Source organism: Ovis aries, chromosome 26, assembly GCF_016772045.2.
Source record: "Ovis aries strain OAR_USU_Benz2616 breed Rambouillet chromosome 26, ARS-UI_Ramb_v3.0, whole genome shotgun sequence".
NCBI lineage: Eukaryota > Metazoa > Chordata > Mammalia > Artiodactyla > Bovidae > Ovis > Ovis aries.
The window spans coordinates 33,444,703-33,472,610 of record NC_056079.1 but is presented as its reverse complement, the minus strand read 5'-3'; the positions used below and the strand labels follow the sequence as shown (position 1 = coordinate 33,472,610).

General features: G+C 36.8%; 1 protein-coding gene across 2 annotated transcripts in view; it reads right to left on the bottom strand.

Annotated features, from left to right (window-relative positions):
- The window catches only part of LOC101115508 (disintegrin and metalloproteinase domain-containing protein 32), a 197,426-nt gene that overhangs the window by 21,963 nt on the left and 147,555 nt on the right, over positions 1-27,908 (bottom strand). For both annotated transcript variants that reach the window (XM_060407107.1, XM_060407108.1), the window contains one exon: positions 27,068-27,151. In XM_060407107.1, the coding sequence (XP_060263090.1) occupies positions 27,068-27,151 (84 nt within the window). The remainder of the gene's footprint in view (positions 1-27,067; positions 27,152-27,908) is intronic.

The window sequence follows — 27,908 nt, the reverse complement described above, 5'->3', positions numbered from 1 at the left end:
CAAACTAAAAACACAGAAGTCCAAATAAATGAAGAGGAAAGAGGCAAGCTACCTGAAAAAGAATTCAGATAACTGATAGTAAACCTTGAAAGCAAAATGGAGAAAATTCAAGAATCAATTAACAAAGACCTAGAAGAATTAAAGAATGAGCATTCAGAGACACACAATGACTGAAATTAAAAATGATCTAGAAGGAATCAACAGCAGAATATCTGAAGCAGAAGAATGAATCAGTGAGCTGGAAGATAAAATGCTGGAAGTAACTTCTGAAGAGAAGAATAAAGTAAAAAGAAAGAAAAGAACTGGAGATAGTCTCAGAGACCTCTGGGGCAACATCAAATGCACCAACATTAGAATTACAGGGGTCCCAAAAGAAGAAGAGAAAAAGAAAGTGTATGAGAAAATTTCTGAAGAGATGAAATTTTCCCAAACATGGAAAGGGAAACAGTCAAGCCCAAGAGGCACAAAGAGTCCTATACAGGATAAACCCAAGGAGAAACATGCCAAGACACATACTAATCAAACTTACAAAGACTAAACACAAAGAAAGAATATTAAAAGCAGCAAGGGAAAAGCAACAAGTAACATACAAGGGAAGCCCCACCCGCTTAACAGCTGATCTTTCAGCAGAAACTCTGCAGGCCAGAAGGGAATGGCAGGATATATTTAAAGTACTGAATGGGAAAAATCTACAACCAAGATTACTGTACCCAGCAAGGATCTCTCATTCAAAACTGATGGAGAAATAAAAAGCTTTTCAGACAAGCTAAAGTTAAGAGAATTCAGTGCAACCACACCAGCTTTACAACAAACACTATGTAGACTTATATAGTCAAGAAATACAAGAGAAGAAAAAAGATCTATAAAATCAACCCCAAGCAATTAAGAAAGGGGCAATAGGAATATATATATCAATAATTACTTTAAATGTAAATGGATTAAATGCTCCAACCAAAAGACACAGACTGGTTGAATGGATACAAAAACAAGACCCATATATATGCTGTGTACAAGAAAACCACTTCAGACCTCAAGACACATATAGACTGAAAGTGAGAGGATGGAAAAATATATTCCATGCAAATGTGAAGCAAAAGAAAACAAGAGTAGCAATCCTCACATCAGACAAAACAAACCTTAAAATAAAGATTACAAGAGATAAGGAAGGACACTACATAATGATCAAGGGATCAATCCAAGAGGAAGACATAACAATTGTAAACATCAATGCACCCAACACAGGAGCACGTCAATACATAAGACAAACACTGACAGACATAAAAGGAGAAATTGACAGTAACACAATAACAGTAGAGACTTTAACACCCCATTCACACCAATGGACAGATCATCAAAACAGAAAATTAATAAGGAAACACAAGTCTTAAATGATATATTAGATGAGATGGATCTCGTTGACATCTTTAGGACATAGCATCCAAATACAGAAGAATACACGTTCTTCTCAAGTGCACATGGAACATTCTCCAAGATAGACATCTTGGGTCACAAATCAAACCTCAGTAAATTTAAGAAAATTGAAATCATATCAAGCATCTTCTCCAACCACAACACTCTGAGACTAGATATCAATCACAAGAAAAAAACTGTAAGAAACACAAACACATGGAGATGAAACAACACATTTCTAAATAACCAACAGGTTACTGAAGAAATCAAAAGGGAAATTTAAAAAATTCTAGGAACAAATGACAACGAAAAAATGACAACTCAAAACCTACAGGATGCAACAAAAGCAGTCCTAGGAGGGAAGTTTATAGCAACACAATCCTACCTCAAGAAACAAGAAAAACATTAAATAGACAGCCTAACTTTACATCTGAAACAACTGGAAAAAGAAGAACAAAAAGACCTCAAAATTAGTAAAAGAAAAGAAATCACAAAGATCCAAGCACAAATAAATGAAAAAGAAATGAAAGAATATTAAAGACAATAAAACTAAAAGCTGCTTCTTTGAGAAGATAAAATTGACAAACCTTTAGCCAGACTCATCAAGGAAAAAAGAGAAGAATCAAATCAACAAAATGAAAAATGAAAAAGGAGAGGTTACAACAGACAATGCAGAAATACAAAGGTTTATAAGAGACTATTATGAACAACTATATGGCAATAAAGTGGATAACCTGGAAGAAATTGACACGTTCTTAGAAAAGTTTGATCTTCCAAGACTGAGCCAGGAAGAAATAAAAATTATGAACAACCCAATGGCAAGCGCTGAAATTGAAGCTGTGATCAAAAGTCTCCCAAGAAACAAAATCCCAGTACCAGATGGCTTCACAGGAGCACTCTATCAAACATTTAGAGAAGAGCTAATGCCTATGCTTCTAAAACTCTTTCCAAAAATTGCAGAGGAAGGAACACTTCCAAACTCATTCTATGAGGCCACCATCTCCCTTACACCAAAACCAGACAAAGACAACACAGAAAAAGAAACTACAGGCCAATATCACTGATGAACATAGATGCAAAAATCCTCAACAAAATTTTAACAAACAGAATTCAGCAACACATCAGAAAGCTCATATACCATGATCAAGTTGGGTTTATTCCAGGAATGTAAGGATTCTTCAATATATGCAAATCAATCAATCTGATACACCATGGTAACAAACTGAAAGATAAAACCATATAATTATCTCAATAGATGCAGAAAAAGCCTTTGACAAAGTTCAGGACCCGTTTATGATCAAAACTCTTCAAAAAATGGGCATAGAAGGAACCTTTCTCAACATAGTAAAGGCCATATATGATAAGCCTACAGCAAACATTATTCTCAATGGTGAAAAATGGAAAGCATTCCCACTAAGATCAGGAATAAGACAAGGATGTCCACTTTTGCCACTGTCATTCAACATAGTTCTGGAAGTCCTAGCTACAGCAATCAGAGAAGAAAAAGAAATGAAAGGAATCCAGATCGGAAAAGAAGTAAAGCTCTCACTGTTTGCAGATGACGTGATACTGTACATAGAAAACCCTAAAGATAGTATCAGAAAATTACTAGGGCTAATCAGTGAATTTAGCAAAGTTAACAAAATCAATACACAGAAATCACTTGCATTTCTATATATCAATGAAAAATCAGAAAGAGAAATTAAGGAATCAACCCCATTCACCATTTCAACAAAAAGAGTTAAATATCTAGGAATAAACTCACCTAAGGAGACAAAAGAACTGTACACAGAAAAGCACTAAGTTTCAAAGCACTAAGTAAAAATATCCTTAATCTTCAATTAACTGAAGTATAGGACTATTTCCTCACCCAAAATAAACCTTTCAAGGACCTTCAGTTTTCTCAAATTCCCTTAATATTTTTGTTCTAGATCATGGTCATTTGTTCAACTACTAGGACAGTCACTCCAGAAGGAATGATAGGAATGAAATGCCTTCCATGGGTAACAGATGAGAAGCTCCGTGTGATAAAAAGTCAATCATTCAGTGCATTTATATGCGTTTCCTGAGATTCTATAAATATTTCAAAATAAAAGACTTTTTTTTTTTTTTTTTTTTAAGTAAATCATTACAGGCAGGGATATAAATGTTAGTAGGCTCAGGCAACTGTTATGCTAAGAGCTAAACCATATGCAACTCAACTGAAATTTCTTTGTTACAACTCAGAAACAAACATCACAGAGAAAAAGAAATACCTCAGAAAAGATAACTACAAATGAGCAGGCACATATCTAAAGAGCTCTCATGCTGAAACCTGTTAAGGTCAGGACTAATTTCCAGCCAGGACTGAAGCTATGGATTTTTTTTTTTTTTTACCAAGATTGTTAGCCAAGAATGAAAATCCAAAAAAGGAGTATAAGACACATCCTTTCCTCCATACATTTTCAACTACAACTCTTGTTTTGGGAAAAAAAAAAAAAGCAAAATTATTCATTTATCTTTTAAAGGCTTTCACAACTACAACACACCAAAAATAACTTCTACACATAAGAGCTATCATTCTGTTACTGACTTCTTGGTTTTAAAATCCAAAGATCCACTTTCTGAGTGCCTTAGGAGTTCAAAACATGATGAGAAATGCACATATTGTTGTTATGTCATTCAAAAATAAATATACACTAGTTGTATGAAAACCCTCCTTCCCATATTTTTTCAACACTCCTTTATCACTAGTCTTGGCTTATTTGTATTCTTTTTCCCATTCATACCTTGCATAGATTTTCCCCAAATTCCTTTTATTCTTTAGTCTTTAATTAGTAGCCCTTTCTCATGGGAATCAAAAGACCAAGTTTCCCATGTCACTGTAAAGGACGTGCATCCACATTATTTGTACTGCAAAGCTTCAGCCTCAGCACTTTTGACATTTGGAGCCAGAAAATTCTTTGCTGTGGGTGTTTTTCTGGCCAAACCAGGGTGGTGAGGACCTCTACCCACTCTATCCAGAAGCTCCACTGGTGTGACAACTAGAAAATATCCTCCAGATGCCTTCTAGGGAGCAAAATCAACCTCCCCCCACAAAAAAAAAACCCACTGGTAGAATGGCAACCCACTCCAGCATTCTTGCCTGGAGAATCCCAGGGACAGAGGACCCTGGTGGGTTGCTGTCGATGGGTTCACACAGTCAGACACTACTGAAGCGACTTAGCAGCAGCAGCAGCAGCAGCAAAGCATGATTTTTCTGGGATCTCTAGTGAATATCCCAGGTTTTCAAAGAAATAGCTTCACTCTGATTGACTATAACTCAAATAACTCTAGCCTTCTGTAAACACTGATAATTGTTCAGCTTATAGTTTTGTCATTCTTTGCCTGGTCTTGTATGGTTTGATATTCATCAATAAGCCCATAAGGACCTCTATGCAAACTTCTGAAGCTGTTTCTGCATACCAGTGCCTCTTCCCTGGAACTCTGCCTCCAAAATTCTACCCACTTTAATCTCTTAACTCCAATCTCTGTCTCTTCAGCCTACTGAGCCCGTGTCTACCCAAGGCACAGCAGTCCAAAATCTGACAACAGGAAGAGAACCAGGGAAATCCCATCTCATTTGTTTCCCTTCTCTCATGGAACAAAGCCCTATCCTGCCTACTACCTAGTATCTGAAAACTGCTGTTTCATACATTTCTTCCCAGCTTTCTAGTTGTTTATGGCAAAAGTGTGATTAAAGATCCATGTATTCTTTCATACTATCCAAAATCCATGAGCCTCTGAGAAAAGGATAATTCTGCTTTTAAAAAACAGGAGATTATAGCCTCAGTGTATCTCTAGTATGTCTTAAGTCCTTACATGAAAAAATAAAGTGTGTACTCTTAGGGATCTAATTATGGTCTTGAATATCATTCCCTTTTCAAAAGTACCAAAGCTTTTCAAAACCTCCAATTAAAATAGATAAATTTATATATATATTTTTTTTAAGTGACTGATTACATAAGCGGTACTGAATAACCCAAGGTGTATCTGAGACACACTGTGTCAGAGGGCAAGGATGACTTCCAAGGTACATAGAAAATAACCACTATGATTTTAATTTTTCCTTTAAGATCCCATCAATGTAATAAAGCAATATATATAACTAAAAGTACAGCTACTAGAAATAAAAGGGTAATTTTATCACTATTTTCAAGAGATAATTGTCTACCAGAAACTTCAATAATGTTCTGTAGTTTAGTAAATTGACTGAATAAAAACGAATAGGCAAATATTCTTAACTTTCCTACATAGTAACTGTAATAAAAAAGACCTCTGATCACACCAGTAACAAAACTATGTGATACAAGTAAATAATTAAAACAAGGAGTGTGTAACATCATGTAAAGAAGACATAAAACTATCCTGAAAATAACAAAGGATTTTGAATAAATAATGGAATTTTTGAATAATGGATTTTGAATTTAAAATGGAATAATTAGAAAATTTGACACATATCAATATAAATCTTTGATTTTTACCAACAGCTATAAAATGTAAAACAATATTATAATGGGATGAGAATAGCTGGATCAATAAAATAAAATAGCCATTATATATATTTTTAAAAAATGAATAACATACATGACACCACAGCTTATATACCACATGGAATTAGAAACCCAATGGGTAAAAGGCAGAAACAGATAATTCTATGATCAACACACAATATTAAACACATGAATATATGTTTAATCTCAGCAACAGACAAAGGAGACTTAATTAAAACCATAATGAAGGGGGATGGGAAAAGATAGTTCATGCAAAAGGAAATCAACAGAAAGCTGGAGTAGCAATCCTCATATCAGACACAATATAGTTTAAAATAAAGGCTACTACAAGAGACAAAGAACAGTACATAATGATCAAGGGATCAAAACAAGAAGACATAACAATTATAAATATTTATGTACCCAACACAGGAGTAAGTTGACATTAACAAAATAATAGTGGGGGAGTTTAACATCCCACTTATACCAGATCATCCAGACAGAACATTAACAAGGAAACACAAGCCTTAAATGACACATTAGACCAGACGGACCTAATTGATATTTAGAGAACGTGCATAAGTCATGTTCTACTCTTTGTGACCCTATGGACTGTAGCCCACCAGGCTCCTCTGTCCATGGGATTCTCCATGTAAGAATACTGGAGTGGCTTGCCCTGCCTTCCTCCAGGGGATCTTCCTGACCCAGGGATCAAACCTGTGTCTTACATCCTCTGCACTGGCAGAAGGGTTCTTAACCACTAGCACCACCTGGAAAGGACATTCTACCCAAAAACATCAGAATGCACTATTTTCTCAAGTGCATATGGAACTTTCTCCAGGATAGATCACATGCATCACATCAAGCATCAGTAAATTTAAGAAAACTGAAATTGTATCAAGTATCTTTTTTGACCAAAATGCTAGGAGATTAGATAACAATTATAGGAAATAAACTGTAAAAAACACAAACTCTGAGATTAAACAATACAATTCTAAACAACAAAGTGATCATTGATATCAATGAGGAAATCAAAAAATACCCAGAAATGACAACAAAAACACAATTATCCAAAACCTATGGGATACAACAAAAGCAGTTCTAAGAAAGTTTTATAGCAATACAATCCTACCTCAAGAAATGAGATAAACATCAAATAACCATATACCTAAAAAAAAAAACTAGAAAAAGAACAAAGAACTCCCAAAATTAGTAGAAGAAAATAAATCATAAAGATCAGAGCAGAAATGAAGGCAAAAAATAGCAAAGATCAGTACAACTGAAAGCTGGTTCTTTGAGAAGATAAACAAAATTGACAAACTATTAGCCAGACTCATCAAGAAAAAAGGGAAGACTCAAAACAATAAAATTAGAAATGAAAAAGAAGTTACAATAGAAATGCAGAAATAAAAAAAAAACATCATATGTGACTTCGATGAGCAACTATATGCCAATAAAATAGATAATCCCAAAGAAATGGACAAATTTTTAGAACAATACAACCTCCCAAGACTGAACAAGGGGAAAATAGAATATGTGAGCAGACCAATCACAAACTGTGAAATTGTGATCAAAATTTTCCAACAAACAAAAGCCAAGGGCCAGATGGTCTCACAGGTGAATTGTACCAAACATTTAGAAATGCTCAAACTACCCAAAAAATTGCAGAGGGAAGAACACTTCCAACCTCATTCTATGAGGCCACAATCACCCTTACACCAAAAGCAGAAAAAGATATTGCAAAAAAAGAAAATTGTGGGCAGACCAATATCATAGATAAACATTCTCAACAAAATACTAGAAAACTGAATCCAACAATACACTATGCTATGCACTATGGAGCATACACTATGGATCATTCACTATGGATCATTCACTATGGATCATATACTATGGATCATTCACTATGGATCATACACTATGGATCATTCACTATGGATCATACACTATGGATCATACACTATGATAAAGGGAGGTTTATCCCAAGGATTCAAGAAATCTTCAATATATGCAAATTGATCAATGATACATCATATTAACAGACTGAAAGATAAAAACCATATGACAATCTCAATACATGCAGTGAAAGCTTTTGACAAAATTCAACACCCATTTATGATAAAAACTCCAGAAAGTGGGCAAAGAAGGAACCTACCTCAACATAATAGAAGCAATGTAAAGCAAACATTATTCTCAACGGTAAAACCCTGAAAGCACTTCTTCTAAGATCAGGAATAAGAGAAGGGTGCCCATTCTCACCACTATTATTTAATATAGTTCTGGGAATCCTAGCAACTGCAATTAGAAAAGAAAAATATATAAAAGGAATCAAGACTGGAAAACAAGAAGGAAAATTCTCACTGTTTGCAGATAACATGATACTATACATAGAAAACCCTAAAGACACCATCAGAAAATTACTAGAGCTAATCAATGAATTTAGTAAAATATCAGAATATAAAATTAATATTGAAATTTTTTGCATTCCTATACACTAACAATGAAAAATCAGAAAGAAAAATTAAGAAAACAATCCCACTTACCATTTCAATGAAAAGAATAAAATACCTTGGAATAAACCTACCTAAGGGAGACAAACGCTAGTAAAGTAATGCTCAAAATTCTCCAAGCCGGGCTTCAGCAATATGTGAACTGTGAAGTTCCAGATGTTCAAGCTGATTTTCGAAAAGGCAGAGGAACCAGAGATCAAATTGCCAACATCTGCTGGATCATCAAAAAAAACAAGAGAGTTCCAGAAAAACATCTATTTCTGTGTGACTATGCCAAAGCCTTTGACTGTGTGGATCACTATCAACTGTGGAAAATTCTGAAAGAGATGGGAATACCAGACCACTTGACCTGCCTCTTGAGAAATTTGTATGCAGGTCAGGAAGCAACAGTTAGAACTGGACATGGAACAACAGACTGGTTCCAAATAGGAAAAGGAATACGTCAAGGCTGTATATTGTCACCCTGCTTATTTAACTTATATGCAGAGTACATCATGAGAAATGCTGGGCTGGAAGCACAAGCTGGAATCAAGATTGCTGGGAAAAATATCAATACCCTCAGATATGCAGATGACACCACCCTTATGGCAGAAAGTGAAGAGAAACTAAAAAGCCCCTTGATGAAAGTGAAAGAAGAGAGTAAAAAAGTTGGCTTGAAGCTCAACATTCAGAAAACGAAGATCATGGCATCTGGTCCCATTACTTCATGGGAAATAGATGGGGAAACAGTGGAAACAGTGTCAGACTTTATTTTGGGGGGCTCCAAAATCACTGCAGATGGTGACTGCAGCCATGAAATTAAAAGACACTTACTCCTTGGAAGGAAAGTTATGACCAACCTAGATAGCATATTCAAAAGCAGAGACATTACTTTGCCGCCTAAGGTCCATCTAGTCAAGGCTATGGTTTTTCCTGTAGTCATGTATGGATGTGAGAGTTGGACTGTGAAGAAGGCTGAGCGCCGAAGAATTGATGCTTTTGAACTGTGGCGTTGGAGAAGGCTCTTGAGAGTCCCTTGGACTGCAAGCAGATCCAACCAGTCCATTCTGAAGGAGATCAGCCCTGGGATTTCTTTGGAAGGAATGATGCTAAAGCTGAAACTCCAGTACTCTGGCCACCTCATGCGAAGAGCTGACTCATTGGAAAAGATCCTGATGCTGGGAGGCTTGGGGGCAGGAGGAGAAGGGGATGACAGGGGATGAGATGGCTGGATGGCACCACTGACTCAATGGACGTGAGTCTGAGTGAACTCTAGGAGTTGGTGATGGACAGGGAGGCTGGCGTGCTACAATTCATGGGGTCGCAAAGAGTCGGACATGACTGAGCAATTGAACTGAACTGAAGGAGTCAAAAGACCTATATGCAGAAACATATAAGATACTGATGAAAGAAATCAAAGAACACAAAGAGATGGAGAGATATACTGTTTTTGCATTAGAAAAATCAATATTGTGACAATGACTATACTACCAAAGATATCAACAAATTCAATGTGATTCCTATCAAACTACCAAAGTAATTTTTCAGAGAACTAGAACAAAAAATATTTACAATTTGTGTAGAAACACAAAAGACCCTGAATAGTCAAAGCAATCCTGAGAAAGAAAAATGGAGTTGGGGGAATCAATCTTCCTGACTTCAAAGACTATATTACAAAGCTACAGTAATCAAGACAGTATGGCACTGGCATAAAAACAGAAATATAAATCAATGGAATAAGACAGAAAGAAAACCCAGCAATAAACCCACATACCTATGGGCACCTTATCTTTGAAAAAGGAGGCAATAATATACAATGGGGAAAGGATGATGGCCTCTTCAAAAGGTGGTGCTGGGAAAACTGGACCGCATGTAAAAGAAAGGAATCCAAATGCTTCCAAACACCATACACAAAAATAAACTCAAAATGGATTAAAGACCTAATTGTAAGACCAGACACTATAAAACTCGTAGAGGAAAACATAGAGAACTCTTTGATAAAAATCTCAGCAAGATCCTCTTTGACCCACCTCCTAGAGTAATGGAAATAAAAACAAAATAAACCAATGAGATCTAATAAACTTAGAAGCTTTTGTACAGCAAAAGAAACATTAAACAAGATGAAAAGACAATACTCAGAATGGAAGTCATTGCAAATGAAGCAACTGACAAAGGATTAATCTCCAAAATATACAAGCAGCTCATGCAGCTAAATACCGGAAAAACAAACAACCCAATTTAAAAAGTGGGCAGAAGACCTAAACAGATATTTCTCCAAAGAAGACACACAGATGGTCAAAAGACACATGAAAAGATGCTCAGCATGCTCATTATTGTTGTTGTTGTTCAGTCGCTTGGTCACGTCCAACTCTCTGTGACCCCATCAACTACAACATACCAGGCTTCCCTGTCCTTCACCACCTCCCTGTGTTTGCTCAAATCCGTATTCATTGAGTTGGTGATGCCATCCAACCATCTCACCCTCTGTCGTCCCCTTCTCCTTCCACCTTCAATCTTTCCCAGCATCAGGGTCTTTTCCAATGAGCTGGCTCTTTGCATCAGGCGGCCAAAGTACTGGAGCTTCAGCTTCAGCATCAGTCCTTCCAATGAATATTCAGGACTGATTTCCTTTAGCATTGACTAGTTTGATCTCCTTGCTGTCCAAGAGACTCTCAAGAGTCTTCTCCAATACTACAGTCCAAAACCATAAATTCTTCAACATTCACCCTTCTTCCTGATCCAATTCTCACATCCATACATGACTATGGTAAAAACCACAGCTTTGATTAAATGGACCTTTGTCAGCAAAGTAATCTCTCTGCTTTTCGATTGCTATCTAGGTTTGTCATAGCTTTTCTTCCAAGGAGTAAGCTCTTTATTAGGGAAATGCAAATCAAAACTGCAATGAGGCATCACTGTACACAAGTCTGAATGGCCATCACCAAATAATCTACAAACATAAATGCTGGAGAGGATGTGGGTAAAAGAGAACCCTCTTGCACTGTCATTGGGAATGTAAATTGATACAGCTACTATGGAAAACAGTATGGAGACTCCTTAAAAATCTGGGGAAAAAAAACACCATATGACCTAGCAACACCACTACTGGGCATATATCCTGAAAACACCATAACTCAAAAAGACACATGTACCCCAAAGTTCACTGCACACTATTTACAGTAGCTAAGATGTGGAACCAACCTAGATAGCCATCAATGGATGAATGGATAAAGAAGTTGTAGTACATATATGCAAAGGAATATTACTCAGCCATAACGAGAAACAAATTTGAATCCATAGCAGTGAGGTGGATGAACCTAGAGCCTGTTATACAGAGTGAAGTAAGTCAAAAGAAAAAAATGAATATTGTATATTAATGCATATATATGGAATCTTGAAAATTGGCCCTAATGAACCTGTTTGCAAGGCAGGATAGACACACAGACCGAGAATGAACTTGTAGACACAGTGGGGGAAGAGGAAGGAAGAATTGAGAGAGTAGAATTGACATACATATACTACCATGTGTAAAACAGATTGCTAGTAGGAAGCAGCTGTATAGCACATGGAACTCAACTTAATGCTTTGTGAAGACCTAGAGTGGGATGGAGGAGCGGAGGGAGGCTCAAGAGGGAAGGGACATATGTATAGTTATAGTTGATTCATATTGTTGTATAGCAGAAATCAACACAACATTATAAAGCAAGTATCTTTCAACTTAAAAAATAATTCTTACAAATGGCAAAAAAAAAAATGTATAGTGAAGAACCTTCTCTTATGTATTAAGTTAGCAAATATTAAAAATAGTGCTTATACTTGAGAAGAAATGAAAGAAACATTTTTATATGCCTGTTCCTATAGAGGAAATTTATGAAACTTATTGGAAAGCACTTAAAAATTTTAGGTTAATATCATAAAAGGAATTACCCCCTTTCAGTCTATAATTCTACTTTTGGGGATCTATCCTATAGAAAAAGCAAGAATATTTACAAATATTTATATACAAGTTTGTACATCAAAGCAAATTTTGATAATAATGAAGAATCAAATATCACATGACATTTAACATAAGAGAATGATTTAAAAAATTATAGACCTCCTTCAAAATCCAAGGGGAATTGGTTCTATGACCCCTGCAGATATCAAATTCCTTTGCCTAAAGTGCATAGGAGAGCTGATCCGCCATATCTGCAGGTTCCACGGTCAATTATACATACATTATACATAATTGTACAAATATTGTTTTTTATAATGATTTTCAGTTTAGTTCAGTTCAGTCGCTCAGTAGTGTCTGACTCTTTGCGACCCCATGAATTGCAGCATGCCAGGCCTCCCTGTCCATCACCACTCTCAGAGTTCACTCAAACTCATGTCCATCGAGTCGGTGATGCCATCCAGCCATCTCATTCTCTGTCGTCCCCTTCTCCTCCTGCCCCCAATCCCTCCCAGCATCACAGTCTTTTCCAATGAGTCAACTCTTCACGTGAGGTGGCCAAAGTATTGGAGTTTCAGCCTCAGCATCAGTCCTTCCAATGAACACCCAGGACTGGTCTCCTTTAGGATGGACTGGTTGGATCTCCTTGTAGTCCAAGGGACTCTCAAGACTCTTCTCCAACACCACAGCTCAAAAGCATCAATTCTTCGGCACTCAGCTTTCTTCACAGTCCAACTCTCACATCCATACATGACCGTTGGAAAAATCATAGCCTTTGATTTGGTTGGACCTTTGTTGGCAAAGTAATATCTCTGCTTCTTAATATGCTATCTAGGTTGGTCATAATGTTCCTTCCAAGGAGTAAGTATCTTTTAGTTTCATGGCTGCAATCACCATCTGCAGTGATTTTGGAGCCCCCCAAAATAAAGTCTGACACTGTTTCCCCTGTTTCCCCATCTATTTCCCACGAAGTGATGGGACCAGATGCCATGATCTTAGTTTTCTGAATGTTGAGATTTAAGCCAACTTTTTCACTCTCCTCCTTCACTTTCATCAAGAGGCACTATTTAAAGCATAGAAAAATTTTTAAGAGTGAAAGTATGTGGGATTTAAAAAGCTTGCTAGTTCCCTTTATAGATAGCACCAAGTCTTCTTTGTTGAATCAGTGACTCAATGAATAAATCTGCACATTTACATACATAAACATATTTGAAGAATGAATGAATAAATGAATTTATAAAAAGTTGGCTTGAAGCTGAACATTAAAAAAACTAAGATCATGACATCCAGTCCAATTATTTCATGGAAACTGGTGCTGCTGCTGCCGCTGCTGCTAAGTCACTTCAGTTGTGTCCGACTCTGTGTGACCCCATAGATGGCAGCTCACCAGGCTCCCCCATCCCTGGGATTCTCCAGGCAAGAACACTGGAGTGGGTTGCCATTTCCTTCTCCAGTGTATGAAAGTGAAAAGTGAAAGTGAAGTCACTCAGTCATGTCCTGGAGTGGGGTGCGATCGCCTGAAGTACTGGAATGGGTTGCCATTGCCTTCTCCTCATGGAAACTAGAAGGGGAAAAAGTGGAAGCAGTGATAGATTTTATTTTCTTGGGCTCCAAAATCACTGTGGACAGCGACTGCAACTGTGAAATAAAAGACACTTGCTCCTTGAAAGAAAAGCTATGACAAACCTGTAAAGTGAATGTATTTAGTCGCTTAGTCGTGTCTGACTCTTTGCAACCACATGAACTGTAGCCCTCCAGGCTCCTCTGTCCACGGGACTCTCCAGACAAGAATACTAGAGTGGGTTGCCATTTCCCTTCTCCAGAGGATGTTCTCAACCCAGGGACTGAACCTGGATCACCTGCATTGCAGGCAGACTCTTTACCATCTGAGCCACCAGGGAAGACAGTGTATTAAAAAGCAGACACATCACTTTGCTGACAGAGGTCCAGTTAGTCAAAACTATGGTTTTTCCAGTAGTCATGTACAGATATGAGAGCTGGACCATAAAACAAGTCTGAGCACTGAAGAACTGATGCTTTTGAACTGTGGTTCTGGAAAAGACTCTTATGACTCCTCTGGGCTGAAAGAAGATCAAATCAGTCAATCCTAAAGGAATTCAACCCTGAATATTCATTGGAAGGACTGATGGTGAAGCTCCGATTCTTTGGTCACTTAAGGCAAAGAGCCTATTCGTTGAAAAGGAAAAGACCCTGATGCTGGAAAAGATTGAAGGCAAGAGGAGAAGGGGATGGCAGAGAATGAGAGGGTTAGAAAGCAACACCAACTCAATGGACAAATTTGCACAAACTCCAGGAGATAGTGAAGGACAGAGGAGCCTAGTGTGCTACAGCCCATGGGGCTACAAAGAGTCAGATACGACTTAGCTTAGCTACTGAACAACAACAACACATGTACATACGTGGACAAAGAAACAAAGCTTGCAGGAGAAGAGTTAAGTCTGTATTGTAAAAAATATGGTTAATTTTTTGCTTTCTACTTTAGATTTCTAAATTTTCAAAGTCTTCAATGATGAAGAAGTACTGCTTATTTAAGCAACGTCCATGAATTTGAAGGAGTAAGATTAGATAGTTAGCAGATCAATAATTGTTCTGTTGGACAAATGTAGGCTCCAGATAAGCTTTATCTGACATGGCCAGAGTGTCCAAAGAAATATTTATAGCATTCATTGTTCAAGAAGATTTGGGGTGAAGGAGAAAATTGAAGCAGAGTAGGTTTGCTGCTGCTGCTGCTAAGTCGCTTCAGTCGTGTCCGACTCTGTGCGACCCCATAGACGGCAGCCCACCTGGCTCCCCCGTCCCTGGGATTCTCCAGGCAAGAACACTGGAGTGGGTTGCCATTTCTTTCTCCAATGTATGAAAGTGAAAAGTGAAAGTGAAGTCACTCAGTCGTGTCCGACTCTTCACGACCCCATAGACTGCAGCCTTCCAGGCTCCTCAGTCCATGGGATTTTCCAGGCAAGAGTACTGAAGTGGGGTGCCATTGCCTTCTCCAAGAGTAGGTTTATATAGCAAGTAAAAATAAAAATGAGAGTTTGAAGAAAGAAACATGATTAAATGAATCCAGAATAAACAAATGAAACACTATAAATTGGTAACAACAGAACAGTCAAAACTAATGTGGTAACACTAGTATAATTATAAAGTTAAACCTATCAGTGAATTTATGTATATATATATATAAATATATATATATATATATACACAAACACACATATGCATGTATACAAACATACATGTGAGTGTGAGAGAGTCAATTCCTAGGCAGGTTTATAAGAAGTCTGGGATCCCTGAGGAGGAGAAACAGGGAGTCTGGGGCTCTTGAGGAGAAGATAGGGGTCTGGAATTCTCAAGGAGGAGGAAAGGACAAACATTTTTTTCTACGTTCCTTAGTAAGGATTAAATAACATAATGTATCCTGCTTGAGGACAGTTTCTCCTTCCTGAAAACCTTCTGACTAATCCTGATATCTTAAAATGTAAATTATGGGAGTGGGTCTAGTAAAATTTTTACAACCTTGAGACATTCTTCTGATCTACTGCAATAACTAATTTTAAAAGTATATAACTCCCTTGCTTAGACTAAGCAAGGGGGGCACTCTCCATCATCTTTCTGATGTCTGTGTCAGAAGCTTTCTCTGTCCCTTTTTCACTTTAATAAAACTCTGCTAGGCAAAAGCTCTTGAGTGATCAAGCCTGGTCCCTGGTCCTGAAGCTAAATCTTCCTTGGAGATCAAGAATTCAACACTGTTCACCATAAGCTATCACATACACAGAGATGTTTCAAAAAATAAAATGGCAACCTCCTCCAGAATTCTTGCCTGGGAAATCCCTTGGACAGAGGAACCTGTCTGTAGCTTAAGACCCCAAGCTACAGTCCATGGGGTTCTAAGAGAATCAGATGAAAGACCTTGCAACTAAATAACAAAGCAATACAACTAGGTACATGTATCAATGGTAACACAACTAGTTTAATGTCTTTCTTTGAATATCAAATTAACCTCATTCATTGATCCTGTCTGTTGGCATAGTTAAATCTGTGACCCCTTAAAGTTATTAACAGAAAGAATATATTTTAATTTGGATAGTGTTTTACATTTGTATTCAAATGTGAGTTTTTTTAACTTACTGTCTTCATACTGCAACCTGCTTTTTATTATTCTAATACTTATTATTTTAATGTTGTGTGATTTTTGGCTTTAAGCTAATTTTCTGAAAGTCAACCCATAGAAAGCTAATTTGCCTGGCCAATTCACTTAATGTCAAACTACTTAACAGTTAATTCATGAAATAGTTATCTAGTATTTGTGAAATGAAATTATCAATCTTATTATTTACTGTTATTTTTTAAGCTCTTAAATTATACAAGATTGAGTGGAGTAGCTATCACTGAATTGAAAGATTTCTGTGAAGTTTTAGTAAAGTACTCTTTATTTCGTCTCAGAAATGTATCTTACTACAATTCCCATTTATATAAGCCCAATTTATATCTCTCTAGGTATACAGGCTGGAGAAGGCGATGGCACCCCACTCCAGTACTCTTGCCTGGAAAATCCCACGGACAGAGGAGCCTGGTAGGCTGCAGTCCATGGGGTCGCAAAGAGTCGGACACGACTGAGCGACTTCACTTTCACTTTTCATTTTCATGCGTTGGAGAAGGAAATGGCAACCCACTCCAGTGTTCTTGCCTGGGGAATCCCAGGGACGGGGGAGCCTGGTGGGCTGCCGTCTATGGGGTCGCACAGAGTTGGACATGACTGAAGCCACTTAGCAGCAGCAGCAGCAGCAGCAGCAGCAGCAGTTATACTAGCAGAGACAGTTTTTTAAATTTTTGTGAGAACAAAAACAGAACACTGTTTTATGATCTGGCATGTAAGAAGCTTGGAAGTCACCACTCCATCTTAACAAGTAAAAAAAGAGAACAAACTGAAAATCAACAGTTTTTATGTCAGAGAACTAAAGGTCATGGGACAAACTGCTGCCTCCAAAATGGTTGAGGCAGACAGGCAAACACAGAGAACCACAAATCATCAGAGTGGAAACCCAGGAGCAGAAATCCCCATGAGATTCAGTACCAGAATAGGAAACAGATATACTACCAGAGGCTCAGTTTGGTCAAGTCCGACAGTTAAAAACTCTAAGAGTGCCCAGCACCACCAAACCAGCTCTCCAACAAATGCCAAAGGATACTCTCTAGACAGGAAACACAAAAGGGCGTATAAATCCGAACCCAAAACAATAAAGTAAATGGCAATGGGATCATACTTATCAATAATTACCTTAAATGTAAATGGGTTGAATGCCCCAACCAAAAGGCAAAGACTGGCTGAATGGATACAAAAACAAGACCCCTATATATGCTCCCTACAAGAGACCCACCTCAAAGCAACGGACACATACAGACTGAAAGTGAAGGGCTGGAAAAGATATTCCACACAAATAGAGACCAAAAGAAAGCAGGAGTAGCAATACTTATATCCGATAAAATAGACTTTAAAACAAAGGCTGTGAAAAGAGACAAAGAAGGCCACTACATAATGACTAAAGGATCAATCCAAGAAGAAGCTATAACAATTATAAATATATATGCACCCAACATAGGAGCACCACAATATGTAAGACAAATGCTAACAAGCATGAAAGGGAAAATTAACAATAACACAATAATAGTGGGAGACTTTAATACCCCACTCACACCTATGGATAGATCAACTAAACAGAAAATTAACAAAGAAATGCAAACTTTAAATGATACAATAGATCAGCTAGACCTAATTGATATCTATAGGACATTTCACCCCAAAACAATGAATTTCACCTTTTCTCAAGTGCTCACAGAACCTTCTCCAGGATAGATCACATCCAGGGCCATAAATCTAACCTTAATAAATTTTAAAAAATCAAAATCATTCCAAGCATCTTTTCTGACCATAATGCATTATAAGATTAGATCTCAATTACAGGAGAAAAACTATTAAAAATTCCAACATATGGAGGCTGAACAACACGCTCCTGAATAATCAACAAATCACAGAAGAAATCAAAAAAGAAATCAAAATATGCATAGAAATGAATGAAAATGAAAACACAACAACCCAAAACCTGTGGGACACTATAAAAGCAGTGCTAGGAGGAAAGTTCATAGCAATACAGGCATACCTCAAGAAACAAGAAAAAAGTCAAATAACCTAACTCTACACCTAAAGCAACTAGAAAAGGAAGAAATGGAGAACCCCAGAGTTAGTAGAAGTAAAAAAATCTTAAAAATTAGGGCAGAAATAAATGCAAAAGAAACAAAAGAGACCATAGCAAAAATCAACAAAGCAAAAAGCTGGATCTTTGAAAAGATAAATAAAATTGACAAACCATTAGCCAGACTCATCAAGAAACAAAGAGAGAAAAATCAAATCAATAAAATTAGAAATGAAAATGGAGAGATCACAACAGACAACACAGAAATACAAAGGATCATAAGAGACTACTATCAGCAATTATATGCCAAGAAAATGGACAACGTGGAAGAAATGGACAAATTCTTAGAAAAGTACAATTTTCCAAAACTGAACCAGGAAGAAATAGAAAATCTTAACAGACCCATCACAAGCACGGAAATTGAAACTGTAATCAGAAGTCTTCCAGCAAACAAAAGCCCAGGTCCAGACGGCTTCACAGCTGAATTCTACCAAAAATTTAGAGAAGAGCTAACACCTATTCTCCTCAAACTCTTCCAGAAAATTGCAGAGGAAGGTAAACTTCCAAACTCATTCTATGAGGCCACCATCACCTAATACCAAAACCTGACAAAGATGCCACAAAAGAAGAAAACTACAGACCAATATCACTGATGAACATAGATGCAAAAATCCTTAACAAAATTCTAGCAATCAGAATCCAACAACACATTAAAAAGATCATACACCATGACCAAGTGGGCTTTATCCCAAGGATGCAAGGATTCTTCAATATCTGCAAATCAATCAATGTAATTCACCACATTAACAAATTGAAAAATAAAAGCCATATGATTATCTCAATAGATTCAGAAAAGGCCTTTGACAAAATTCAACATCCATTTATGATTAAAACTCTCCAGAAAGCAGGAATAGAAGATAACCCTGTATGCGAGACAGCAAAAGAGACACAGATGTTTAGAACAGACTTTTGGACTCTGTGGGAGAGGGAGAGGGTGGGATGATTTGGGAGAATGGCATTGAAATATGTATACTATCATGTAAGAAACAAATCGCCAGTCTATGTTCAATACAGGATACAGGATGCTTGGGGCTGGTGCACGGGGATGATCCAAAGAGATGATATGGGGTAGGAGGTGGGAGGGGGATTCAGGATTGGGAACTCATGTACACCCGTGGCTGATTCATGTCAATGTATGGCAAAACCAATACAGTATTGTAAAGCAAAAAAAAAAAAAAAAATCTAAGAGTGTCCAATGGGCCCTATGCTTTTGTGAATTTTACCTCTAGGAGCTGGACCAGATTCTTACAGTAAATATCAGAGAAAAATTCCCTTGCATTTTCAGCAGGGGGAGGGGAAAGGAAGAAGTTTTGAAACATACCAGAATACTCTGTTCTTTTTGACAAAGTTTAACCTTAAGAGAAATTACTATATCAGAGCCTAAATTTATTGAGTTTTCTTTTTTTTCCGTGCCTATCTAACATAGGTGAAGGGAAAATTGTAACTCTAGCCTACTTACCAATCATATTCCATCTAAGAAGCGGGGAAAAACTGAGAAACACTCATGAAGTTCACAGACCAAAAGTATATTAGGTCTAAAAGACAGATCTAATGACAGGACTATAGAATACTTCCACTCTTCTTCCATAGAGCTTACCACATATTATTAAAGGCTTTCACTATGGCAGTTCCTTTTATCCAGTCATCATGTACAGCTATCAGGAAAAAAATTACAGGGTTTAAAAAACAGCAAAACACACAGTTTGAACAGAGCAAGCATCAGAGCATCCTATAATAAGGATGTTGGAATTATCAGACTAGGAATTTACATTAACTATAATTAATATTTTAAGGACTTTAACAAATAAAATGGACTGCAAACAAGTATAGATAGGTAATAGAAGCAGACAGATGGAAATTCTAAGACAGAATCAAAAAGAAATGCTAGAGATTAAAAACTATAACAGAAATGAAGATGGGATAAGACTTGTCAGAGCTAAGAATCTCTGAGTTTAAGGATTTCTCAATAGAACTTCCAAAATTAAAAGACAAAGAGGAAAAAATACTGGAAAAAAATCCCAGAAGTTCCAAAGACTATGAGACAACAACAAAAGGGTAACTTTTGTGAAATGGCAGTGAAAGTGAAAGCCACTCAGTCATGTCTGACTCTTTTGTGATCCCATGGACTATACAAATCCATGGAATTCTCCAGGCCAGAAGACCGGAGTGGGTAGCCTTTCCCTTCTCCAGGGGATACTAGAAGGCAAAAAAAAAGAAAGATATGAAAGACACTGGAAGCGATAATGATTGAAAATTTTACAAAATTAAGGTTAGATACCAAACTAAAGACCCAAGAAACTCAGAATCCAACAAGCAGGATGAATGCCAAAAGTTTACATGTAGGTATCATATTCAAAGTGTAGAAAATCAAAGATAAAGGAAAACCTTGAAAGATGCCAAAGGACACCAAAAAACCCTTATCTAGAGAGAGACAATGACAAAAATTACATTGGACTACTATTCAGAAATAATGCAAGCAAGAAGAGCATGGAGTGAAATATTTATAGTGTTTATAAGAAAAGAATCATCAAGCTAGAATTTTGTATCCTGCAAAATTAACCTTTCAAAAATGAAAAATAGACTTTCTCAGACAAACTAAAATTAAGAAATTTGTCACCAGTAAACCTATTGTGGTAGAAATGATAAAAGAAGATCAAAGATAAGAAAAATTATAAAGGTCAGAAAAATCAGATTTACATAAAGAAAAGAGTATTAGAGATGGAATAAGTAAACAAAAAAAATTTTCTGTTGTTCTTCTTAACTGATCTAATAGAAATCAGATTGTTCAAAAAAATAATAGCAGCTTGGTAATCAATTATGTATGTTTCTGTGTAAGTGAAATGAGTGACAGCATGCTACAAAAGATAGGAGGGAGGACATGGGTTATTTTCTTATTGTAAGATTACTTATACTACAAGCAGTATGGTGTTACTTGAAAGTGGACTTAGGTGAGTTGCAAAACGTATACTGCAAACACTAGGGCAACCCACTAAAGAAGTAAACCAAAAAATATAAATGATGTGTTAAGAAAGAAAATGGCATCATATATTACCAAAGGCTCAACTAGAATGACAAAAAGAAGAGTGGAAGCCAAAAGTAAGAACAAGGCAATAAATAAAAAACAGTAACAAATATGATAGCTCTTATTCCAACTATATCAATCATCACTTTGGATGTTAACGTTCTAATATGCCAATTAAAAGAAGCTGGAAAAGTACGGCTGAAGATGGTGACATAGGAGGACCTTGAACTCACCTTGTCCCGTGGACTCATTGAATCTACAACTACTAGTTTCCTCTAAAAGAAAAAAAGTCCAACACAAGCTAATTGATTCCAACATACCAAGTGAATGAGGAAAAACCCACATGGAAGCAACTAGGAGACACTGAGATACCATCTTGCCATAAACCCCACACCCAGAGACCCACAACCAGGAGGGAATTCAAAACCCCTAGCTTCTGGCAGAGCAGCAAAGGATTTCAACCTCACCTCTGGCACCCCAACTTTTCAGACATGCACCTGAGAAATGAGCCCCACAGAATCCAGCTTTGAAAGCCAACAGGGCTTGCATCTATGAGACCCCTAAGGTTAAAGCAAGGGATAATGCCAGCAATAAGGTGAAGTGAAAAGCAACTTTATTGCTCCCCTTCAATCTACAACCTGTAAAACATCCACATTGCAACAAAGTCGTCTCTGCGCGACATACCAGCACACTAGAGAATTCTACATATCTTTAAAGCTAAGAGTGGGTAAACTGGAATAGACAGAGAAGGCAGAAAGGAGAGAAAGCAGAGGCTGTACCTACAAACTTGGACCTCCAGCCATGACAGCTAAGTCTGCAATCACAGAGAACCCAGGAGTAGCAGAGCAGGTGGCACGGATGACCCTGGCCTCCTGGCTACAGCCACACCTGCAGCCACAGGTAACTGAGGAGTAGCAGCAGTGGGACGTGGGACACTGTTCCTCCTGCTGCTGAGCCATGACTCCAGCCCCCTATCCCCTAACCCACAGCAATGGAGCCCACAAACTTTAAAACATCAGACCTGTTACAAGTGGTGGCATGATCCTGGCTCCTGTATCACTCTTCCCCACTCACAGTGGTGGTGGAGCCTGAGAATCAGGTGATCCTGGACAGGAGGGAAGAGGCCACCTTCCCAGTGCTCTAGGCAGCAAGGACAGTGATGCTGACAGAATCCCTAAGGCACAAGAAGAGGGATGATGAGGGCACAGGCAACAACTCTGACAGAGTGCTGGAGGGTGAAATGTGCAGGCTTTAAAGTACAAAATAACCAGAAACAGCGCCTGTAAGAAAACTCCAATACTTAGGCTATTCCACCACCTACTGGAAAATGAAAGAAAGCTCTCTAATTTCTAACTCATTGAATCATTAGAATCAAGCAGAAAGGTATTCCCTACTTAAAATGCACCAGAAGAGGAAAGACTCATCAAGAGCCATGAAGAACCAATTAACACAATCTCACAAAAAGAAAATGAATTATCCAGAAATTGAACTTTAAGTCAAAAAATACTGCAGCCTAACTGATAGAGAATTCAAAATAGCTATCATGAACAAACTTAAGAAGTTACATGAAAACTCAGAAAGGCAGTTCAATGAGCTCAGGAATAAAATTAATGAACAAAAGGTATATTCTACCCATAAGACTCAGATTCTTTAAAAAAAAGAACCAAATAAAAATTCTGGAGCTGAAAAACTCAATAAATGAGATGAAGAATGCATTAGAAATCTCTAAAAATAGAGGAGACCGACCATATGGAAGAGAGAGCTAACATGGGCATGAAGATAGAAATCTAGAAATGATACAAGTAGAATAGGAAATAGAAATAAGATATTAAAATAACAAAATTCTGTGAGAGCTATCCAACTCTTTTAGGCAAGGCAATCTGGGTAAAGGGTATCCCAGAGAAGAAAGGGAGAAAAGAACAGAGAGCATTTTTAAATAAATAATAGTTGAGAACTTCACAAACATGGGGAAGGAACTGGATATACTAGGACATGAAAATAAAAATCTCCTAATAATCTTAATGCAAAAAGACCTTCAACGTACACTAAAATTATCACAGGTCACTGATAAAAGAATTTTAAAGGTAGCCTTAAAAAAAGGGATGGTAACCTACAAAGGAACCCCCATTAGTCTATCAGCAGAAAAATTCTACAGAGATGGCAGGGGGCAGAGAGGTGACATTCCCAAAATACTCAGAGACAGAAACTGTCACCCAAGAATATTCTATGTGGCAAAAATATCATTCAGATATGAAAGAGAAATAAAAACTTTCCAAAGACAAAAGCTGAGAGTTCATCACCCCTAGATCTGCCTTACAGAAATCTTGAAAGGAGCTCTTCTACCTTAAATGCACATTAAACTTTCAGTAAGGTGATATATCTGGAGAAGGAAATGGTAACCCACTTCAGTATTCTTGCCTGAAAAATCCCATGGACGGAAAAGCCTGACGGGCCACAATGTAAAGGGTTGCAGAGTTGGACATTACTGAGCAACTAAGCAAGGAGATATATAGACAGACAAAACTAAAAAAAAAAAAAAAAAAAAAACTGCAACTCTGCATCAGAATAGATTTTGTAAAATTTTATTGCAGCATAAAGATTAAAGGGAAAGAAGTAGAAAAAATAACTAGAGCTATTTCAATTTGGTAACAAATTCACAATATAAAATAATTTGAGAAAACAAAAACACAAAAATGGAAGAGGAAATTGATGGAACTCATATAGGCAAATGACAAGAAGCTATCAGCAGAAAAACAACTATTAAGAAAGTTTATTTCATTTTTTATTAATTTTTATTAGAGTATAGTTGCTTTACAAGCTTGTGTTAGTTTCTACTGTACAGCAAAGTGAATTAGCTATACTCATACATACCCCTCTGTTTTGGATTTCCTTCCCATTTAGGTCATCACAGAGCATTGAGTAGAGTTCCCTGGGCTATACAGTACATTCTCATTGTTTATCTATTTCATACATATTACCAATGGTGTGTATACATCAATCCCAATCTCCCAATTCATCCCACCCCCTCTTCCTCCCTGGGTATCCATATGTTTGATCTCTATCTGTGTCTTTATGCTCTGCAAATAAGTTCATCTGTATCATTTTTCTGGATTCCACATATAAGAGACATCTTTCTCTGACTTACTTCAGTCTGTATGACAGTCTCTAAGTCCCTCCACATCTCTGCAAATGACACAGTTTTGCTTCCTTTTACGGCTGGGTCAAACTCCATTGTATACATGTACTGTCTCCTTTATCCATTCCTCTCTTGATGGACATTTACTTTGTTCCCATGTTCTGCTGTCAATAGTGCTGTAATGAACACTGAAATGAAGGATGCTGCTGAATTTTGGTTTTCTCCAGATATATGCCTGGGAGTGGGATTTCTGGGTCATATGGTAGTTCTGTTTTTAGTTTTTCAGGGAACCTTGATACTATTTTCCCTGTGGCGGTACCAGTGTGCATTCGTGTAGGAGGCTTCCCCATAGCAGTTCTGACCAGTGTGAGGTGATCTCATTTTAGTTTTGATTTTCATTTCTCTAACAATTAGTAACACTGAGCCTTTTTTTCATGTGCTTGTTGGCCATCTGTATGTCTTCTTCGGAGAAATGTCTAACTAGGTCTGCCCACTTTTTCATTTTGTCTTTTTCTTTTTTATATTGAGCTGTATGAGCTATTTGTATATTTTGGAGAGTAATCCTTTATCAGTTACGTCATTTGCAAATATGCATTAAGTAGGTTGTCTTTTCCAGTTGTTTATGGTTTCCTTTGCTATGCAAAAGCGTTTAAGTATAATTAAGTCCCATTTGTTTATTTTGTTTTTATTTCCATGACTCTAGGAAATAGGTCCAAAAAGATATCACTGCTATTTTCATATCATAGAGTATTCTGCCTATGTTTTTCTCTAAGAGTTTTATAGTATCTGGTGTTGTATTTAGGTCTTTAATCCATTTTGAGTTTATTTTTCTGTGTGATATTAGAGACTATTCTAATCTTATTCTTTTACATGTAGCTGTCCAGTTTTTCAGTAAGCATCATTTATTGAAGAGATTGTCTTTTTTCCATGTATTCTTGCCTCCTTGTTATAGATTAATTGATCATAGGTTGTGGGTTTATTTCTGGGTTTGCTATCCCATTCCATTGATCTATATTTTCATTTCTGTGCCAGTACCATACTGTTTTGATTACTGTAGCTTTGTAGTATAGTCTGAAGTCAAGGAGCCTGATTCTTCCAGTTTTATTTTTCTTTTAAGATTTCAATTTTTCAAGATTGCTTTGGCTATCTGGGGTCTTTTGTGTTTCCTGTGTTCCATACAAATTTTAAGATTTTTTTTTGTTCTAGATCTGCAAAAAAAGGCATTGGTCCAAAAGTACACATAAACCTCCACGTTCATAGCAGCACTGTTTACAATAGCCAAGACATGGAAGCAAGCTAAATGTCCATTGGCAAAGGAATGGATAAAGAAGGTGTGCTACATGTGTACAATGGAAAAGGAACAAAATAATTCCATTTGAAGCAACATGGATGGACCTAGAGATTGTCATACTGAATTAAGTAAGTCAGACAGAGAATGACAAATGTTATATGATATCACTTACATGTGGAATCTAAAAAAAAAAAGCTACAAATGAACTTAGCTACAAACCTGAAATAGAGTTACAGATGTAAAAACAAACTTACAGTTACCAAAGGTGAAAGTTGGTGAGGGAAGGATAAATTAGGATCTTGGGATTACCAGGTAAACAATACCATATATAAAACAGAAAACTAATAAGGATTTACTGTATACACAGGTAACACTACTCAATATTCAGTAATAACCTATATGGGGAAAATCTCAAAAGGAATGGCTATGTATACGTATAACTGATTCATTTTGTTGTACACCTGAAGCTAACACAACACTGTGAATCAACTATATGCCAATAAAAATTTTTAAAGAAGAAATAAAATAAAATAGGTGTGTTCCACTATCACTTGAGATTGACAATCTAACCTTCTATCCACTGCACTCTTACTTTTTTGGTATGGGAAATAAATTGATCTCAATGGGGAGAAAAGTCTCTTATTAAAAGAGGGATAAAACAAATAGCTTTCCCTCACACTATGTATTCACAGACACACAAATTTTACCATAATTACCTTCCTGCAATGAATAGGTTAATGCATTTGTTGGAATATTTAACACCTCTGAAAAGTACACAACTATAATAATAAATTTGCTAAAGGCATCAGCAATTTAATGCTGTAAAATGTTCCCTAACGCAAATGGCAACAAATTTAGTAATCTGATTCAGCCCCATATAGCTAGATACAACAGGTCCTAGCACATGGTAGAAACCCAATAAATGTTAAATAAATTAATGACTGATGCCGAAAAGTATCTAAGAGAGATATAATTTGGGGAAATATGAATCATGTGCTTACTTACTCCATTTCCATTGCACTTTGCTGAACACCGATTTACTCTGTCTATAAACGGCCTTACTTCTAAACATTGACGATTTACACAAATCTAAAGACAAACAAACAAATTTTTTCCAAGTTAGAGGAGTCCAGTTATCTTAACATTACCATCAGTAATTTTATAACACAGGACAACAGGTATTCAGTGCAGTAAATTTCCATTAAGTACCGTTTCTGCTGTATCCCACAGATTTTTATGTTACATTCTCACTTTCATTTAATTCAAAGTGTTTTTCCATTTCTTTTGAGATTTCTCCTTTGGCATAAGTGTTATTTAGAAATGTATAGTTTAAGCTACAAATATCTGGGGATTTTTCAGATAAATTTAATGTAAATTATGGACTTTTGGTGTAGCATTGTGGATAGTGGAGTCTGCATTTATGTAGGGGTAAATGGTACATGGAAATTCCCTGCATTTTCAGCAACTTTTGATGTAAACTTAAAACTTTTCTAAAAAATAAAGTATTTTTTAAAATAAATTTTTAAGAAATGATTCAGGTTTATGTTATTACTTCCCCATGTAATAAGAAGCTTGGAAGTTGCCACTCCATCCTAAAAATAATGAGAAAGTCGAACAAACTGAAAAAGCAAAAACTCTTTTAGGATTCATAAAAGTGATTTGGTGGCAAATCACTGCTCTCAAATTGGAGAGATAGACAAGCAAATACAGGGAGTCACAGCTTACCAGAGCAAAGATTAACAAGCAGAAAGCTCAGATACCAGTGCCAGGGAAGGAAAGTGATGAATTGTGGACAAGGAAATGGCAACCCACTCCAATGTTCTTGCCTGGAGAATCCTAGGGATGG